The sequence below is a fragment of the Octodon degus genome, unplaced genomic scaffold (assembly GCF_000260255.1).
Source record: "Octodon degus isolate 3935 unplaced genomic scaffold, OctDeg1.0 scaffold00113, whole genome shotgun sequence".
NCBI classification, from domain to species: Eukaryota; Metazoa; Chordata; class Mammalia; order Rodentia; family Octodontidae; genus Octodon; species Octodon degus.
Genome location: NW_004524689.1, coordinates 5,493,089 through 5,499,275, shown reverse-complemented (window position 1 = coordinate 5,499,275; position 6,187 = coordinate 5,493,089). Strand labels below are relative to the sequence as shown.

The 6,187-nt window shown below is 41.6% G+C and overlaps 1 protein-coding gene across 7 annotated transcripts in view; it reads left to right on the top strand.

Moving 5' to 3' along the window:
• The window catches only part of Rere (arginine-glutamic acid dipeptide repeats), a 451,075-nt gene that overhangs the window by 298,400 nt on the left and 146,488 nt on the right, over positions 1-6,187 (top strand). For all 7 annotated transcript variants that reach the window (XM_004639633.2, XM_023699557.1, XM_023699553.1 and 4 more), the window contains 2 exons: positions 1,204-1,328; positions 2,594-2,693. In XM_004639633.2, the coding sequence (XP_004639690.1) occupies positions 1,204-1,328; positions 2,594-2,693 (225 nt within the window). The remainder of the gene's footprint in view (positions 1-1,203; positions 1,329-2,593; positions 2,694-6,187) is intronic.

Here is a 6,187-nt window from a genome sequence, read left to right as displayed (position 1 = left end):
AAGAAAACACTGGAGCCAAATGGAAAGAAAGAAAGAAAGAAAGAAAGAAAGAAAGAAAGAAAGAAAGGAAGGAAGGAAGGAAACACTGGAGCCAAATGTATGCTGTTCTCCATTTCTGCCTGGCATTGCCTGGATACAGTAGCTCTCTCCCCCTTTAAAAAAACAAAAAAAAAGATTGTGTACTTCACTTTAGAACCCCTTTATCTGCGTATCCCACCTGCAGTTGATACCACACATGGCTACTTTAACACGCTTGCAGTGTGGCCGGTGCAAGTTGGATTGTTAAATCTGCAGACCACAGAAGTTAATTGTGCAGTGCATCTCACTTCTGTTGGATGGAGAGGGCTTGATGTCTTGTGTTGGTCTGGTGAGGGTGGTAGTTATATTAGGAAAACTTACCCTGTCTCTGACCCAGTTGGAGGGAGGGTGAGAAAATGCTGAACATGTTTTAATCTAATAACCTAGAATTTGGTTGTTGAGCACTGTTGCTAAATATCTGGTAGTATTTAGGGGTATACTTTATGTACGGCCCCTTGTTCTTCTGTATGCTGTGCAGCTTATGGTGATGATTCATATTAAGAGCATTTTGGTTGTTCCAGAAGTTTCCTTAATTCCCCACCTAATTTCCCGTGCTCTGATCCATTTCTAGCAGCACATTGCCAGTCAACTGTGTTTCTCACCTTAACTTCACAGGTTCATTTTTCATATTGAGTAAGGTTTATATTGCTATTCACTCTCTTTGAGAGTAAACTTATATAATAGGATAGTTCATTTAAATTTCTAAAATAATTTTCAGGTGAAGTTTTGTTCTTTGTGTGTGTTTGTAAACTTGGTAGATTGGGCATGATGATTATGTGTGTTCCTTCTTTGTCCAACAGCTGTTATCCCCTGCAGATGTTTTGGGTTTTTAGTTACGCATGTCAGTTGGGGTTTCAATTTTGGATCATGTTGGCATAGGTTTACTCTAGTACTGTCTGTTGCTCCCTAAACAACTATGAAGCAGTCTCTTGTGACATCTTCTATAGTGAAATGGGCCGGACCTGCAGGATAGGCCAGGTTAAATGACACATATGTTTTCTGTTATTTTTCTGCTGCCCAAAGAGAGGCTCAATAAACCATTGCATCTGTTCCCAACTAGCACCTAGTGGGACAGCACTTTTTGGCCCATGCCTTGATTGTGACTTTTTCATTCCTGTCTTGCAGGCCAAGCTTCCAGATTTGCAACCGTTTCCTTCTCCAGATGGTGATACTGTGACCCAGCATGAGGAGCTGGTGTGGATGCCTGGAGTGAATGATTGTGACCTCCTCATGTACTTGAGGGCAGCCAGGTAATGGCGATCAGCTACACCTGCTTTTCTCAGGCCAGCCACACTGATTTGCAGGCCATAATCTTTCCTTTTTCCTGCAGTTTTATTTACCAGATAAAAATACTTTTTTGCCATGGTAAAGTCTTTGTTTTCTTCTTGGAATTTGCCCTACATCAGACTTTGAAACTCTTCAGAGATAAAATACCTTAAGTTGCACATGTGTTTAGCTGCCCCTCTCATTCCAGCTGACTAGTGGTGTCATTCACCCTGCATCAGCGCCACTCTGTGGTCCATCTCTCTTTGCTTCATGACTGTTCCCTATTCCCAATCTAAACTGGACATTTTTGTAGCTTATCTACACGAGAATGTTTACCTGTGATTTCCCGTAGAACTTACTGACATGCAAATGTCAAACGTACAGAAAAGAAGTTTAAATGTTTCCTAATAGGCAGAGATTTTTTTGTCTGCAGTGGTTTGGGAACTTTCTGCAGCACTGCCAGTGTGTCGCAGAAAAATTTGAAAGAAAGGCCACATGCATCAGAATTCTTGCTTTGGCCGGCTGCAGTCAGCAGCACTGTACAGTGTTATTTATACAGGAGGAAGGAGATGCATGCATGAAGTGAATGACTACTGTGACTTTGTCTCTGGACATTTTACTTTTGATTCAGCTCAAGGAAGTTGATGTATAGATGAGAAGAATTAAATTTCAGAAGTTAATTAATTTCATGTATTTTTCTAGAGATTGTTTCAACTTTTTCTTTAACCCATTGCAGTTAGTCATATGGAAACATTTCAGTTTAGTGTTTTGGCAGTACTGGGATTTGAACCCAGGACCTTCACACTGGGTGATACCCAGCCCTTTAATCTTTTTTTTGAGATAATGGCTAAGATGCCACAGCTAGATTTGAACTTGTGACTTCCTCCCTTAGCCTCCCAGAGTGCTAAGATTACAAATGTGTGTGACCACACCTGGTTGATACTTCTTTCAAAATATCATAATCTAAAAGAATATGGTAGGTAGCAAATGCACTGAAATCTGAAACTTACTACAGTACTATTTAAGAAAGAGAAGAAGTAATAAATGGATCTGACCTAAAGTAATTTTTTTATTTCCGAAGGAGTGAAGGGCTGCAGGTGTAGAAGCTGTACTTGGGACCCTGATTTATATATAAGCAAGTGGGAATGGACTTGTGTCTGAGCTGAAATATATTCTGAAAATTGAGAGGTAAAATTTTGTACTGAGGATCCTATGTGCTGATGAAGGAACAACTCCCTTTCTTCTGAAGGAGCATGGCAGCGTTTGCGGGGATGTGCGATGGAGGCTCCACAGAGGATGGCTGTGTTGCTGCATCTCGGGATGACACCACCCTCAATGCACTCAACACCGTAAGTCTTTGGAGGATGGTGCTTTCCCCTTATCTAGCTGTAGGGAAAGTGGAGGAGCGTGGGCACACTGTGTCCAGCGGCCTTCAGGTGAGCACTGGGCTGTGCTGCTGGAAGGTGAGTCCCGGCCGTGGCCCTTGGGCCAAGGCTGCAGGCTGCGTCTTGGTCCTCTAGGCCGGTGTCCTCGTCTGGTTTGTGCAGCAGGTTGAAGCCACAGTGAGGTCCCGCTATGGTACTTGATGCTTCCTGAGACCCCACTGAATGAGCACTGTGCACATAAGGTTCTTGTGAATTCTCTCAACAACTAACTACAGAAACAAATAGTATTATTGTCACCTTTGCAGACACAAGAAAACAGATTTAGAGACAGTAAGTTACACTCCAAGTTCCGGTAGTCAAGATGTGAGTCCAGAAGCGTTTCCCTTTCTTTACTGGATCTCTCACTGTGCGTTTGAGAGTGCTTAGAAAGATAAAGAAGATCCTGGACTTTGAACTTGTTTATCTTGAAGCATTTAATGTGTCACATGATTATAAAAACAAAGTTGGGGTTGTTTTTTTTGTTGTTTGTTTGTTTGTTTTGTTTGTTTTGTTTAAAAATGTATTTAGTACAGGGTCTCACTACACAGATCAGACTCATAGTGATTCTCCTGTTTTCAGCCTCCCACGTGCTGGGATTACAAGCACTTTCCACTATGCCTGTCTCAGCTTGCCCCAGAGGTGGGGCCAGCTCGGCATGTTGGGGATCAAACCCTGGTCCCTGCATCTGCCTTAGTAGGTGATTTAATCTTCTGAGCTATCTGGCTGGCCCCCAAAGTTGCTTTAAAAGTAACAGTCTCCCTAAGAAATCAAAAGGGAAAATCACATAAATGAGCCTAACAGTACTCAGTTTGTTGCATGATCTATCACTACAGTCACTCACTCACTTCAATCCAGTGACACCTTCACAGCAATGCAGGATGAATGCACACCACTCATTGCAAAGCACTCTGATTATTGATTCCAGTTCATTATTTTTGACACTTCAGTTTGGCCTTAGAGTATATCTTAAGGGCTATATTAGAAATGTAGTGCAGGGGCTGGAGAGATGGCTCAGTGGTCTAAAGCACCTACTTAGAACAAGCTTGGCAAAGCATTGGGGACCGCGGTTCAATCCCCCAGCACCACATGCCAGCCAGCCCGCCCCCTGGTGGGCTGAGCTGGCCACACACACCTCTCTCTCTCTCTCTCTCTCTCTCTCTCTCTCTCTCTCTCTCTCTCTCTCTCTCAAATAAATAAAAAATAAAAAAAAAGAAATGTAGTGTATTTTGAAGTTACATGTTGCAGGAAGTAATTCATGTCTATGTGCATTCTAATGCCAATTCATTAATATCTGGGGATAATTATGCATCATTTTCTGCTAAAATAGAGTACATGGTTATGTTTACATAGGACATTAAGCATGAGGCTGTGCAGTCCTAATGCTTCACCAGTGTAACTTAAGCTCTACCCTTACCCCCAGGACCCTTTTTTTTAGGTCTCTGTAGCTGAAAGAGATTCACAAGATTCTCTGTGAAATCTTTAAATAGATAAGAATCCAAGGCCAGATGAATTTTGAATGCGAACAATCCACAAAGTTTATAATATAGAAAATCGTCCACATTCCTATTGTAGGGGCTGTTTTATTGCACAGATCTATATAGTTTGCTGTTGAGGAAATAGACATGGATGTCCATGTGATGTGCGATTGTTATTCCTACTCTAATTATGGCTTGCGAGCATCACATAGTGCTCTGATAGTCTCTTGATGTCGGAGGTCGAGTAATCTGACTGGTGATATACTCTTCTAATTTACCGAGAGTTTTACGTTTCCCAAAAGTGCATTGGTCACTCATATACCTGCTCATTGATTTAACACGTAGCCTGGGTTGTGTTTTATGTTAGAAGAAAGACTTAACCAATAAGAATGAAGTACCAGAAATAGACATTTAATAAATACAGTAAAATCTTCATTATTCAAAACTCAACTGATTAGCCCAGTCATGAAAGCAGAAATGAGTGGCTCATACCTATAATAATCAGCTCTCAGGAAACTGAGGCAGGAGGCATGAGAGTGCAGGTGTGGCCTGGGCTAGACAGGGAACCCCTGGCTTGGAAGGAGGGAAAGGAGAAGGGAGGGGAGGCATCTTTATTAGGAACAGGCATACAGTGCTATGGCTCATTTCTTAGTTTTACAGGTGAAGGAGCAGCTGTAGATCTGAGTGACACTGCGAACAGGACAGGTGGGATGCAGAAGATTGTATACATCTTGTGTACTTTCGAGGACAGCCTTGGCCTGGGGGGAAGGAGTCTCCCCAGGAGACAGACTTCTCTATTGAGATCTTTGTAGAAAGGCTTTACGAAAATTTTGCTTTCATGACTGAGCTAATCAGTTGAGTTTTGAATAATGAAGATTTTACTGTATTTAATTAAATGTCTATTTTTGGTACTTCATTCTTACTCTAAACCCTCTAAGGATTCTGTAGAACAAAATTCTATACAGAAATAATTTTAGCTATTTGTATCTGTTGTCTTTTCTGGAAAGTTCCTTTGGAAGGTTTCATTAGCACTGCTGTAGTGTTTTTTGGCCTAGTGAGTTTCTATTTTCGTGAAACTGCATTCCCAGCATCTCAAGTTCTTACTATCTTGCTGGCTAGAGCTGGCTAGGTTGTGTTGTGCTGCTTTTATGTATAGGCAGTGAACAAGGATTATCTACCTGTGTACTGTGTGTATGCTTTGTGGTCAGTGGAATAGTTTACTTCTGTTTTAGTTTTTATACGTCTTTATTATACTGGCTTGAAACAGGTTGGATGTAGACATTTCTTTAATGAAAGTAATATGAATGGAAACGTCTTATGAGAAGGTAATGTTTGATTACCTTAGAATAATAGAAGATTTGAATCGGGTGAGACAAAAAGTTAAAAAGACATACAATGTTCTATGCAAAATACTTCATTAGAGGGATTAAAATTAAGTTAGCTATTCACAATGTGGAATAACTCTAAATGGTTAGTGTCTAGTGTATTTCTCATTTCCTGAAGTTGATACAGGGACATGAAATTCCCAAGTTGGCCTGAATGAGTTCGTGTTCTCTAAAACTGAAGAATGAATTTTAGGAACAGAGGGAGGCTGAAGGTGAAACTTTATTGGAATGGAAAGCTTCTGTCGGAGAGGGACAGAAGGGGGTCCCGAGCAGGTTGCCCAGGAAGCTGTCTCTTTCAGGTTGTTTTTATAGGACAAAACCATGCGGTGCTAAGGTAGAGACAAAGGGGTCCCGCGTAGGCGGATACAGGGTGGGGCAAAACTATGGTCAACCAATGGGATTACAAGCACCATTGCTCAGGTAAAATTTATTAGGCCTAGGCCCAAATGGGGTAGTGAGTCACGTAGCCAGCGGGCGACCTTATCTGGTGGCCTTCAGTCAATGATTCTTCCTGACTAATGAGCAATCCTGGATGCCAACTTTAGGGAGGTCAGCATTT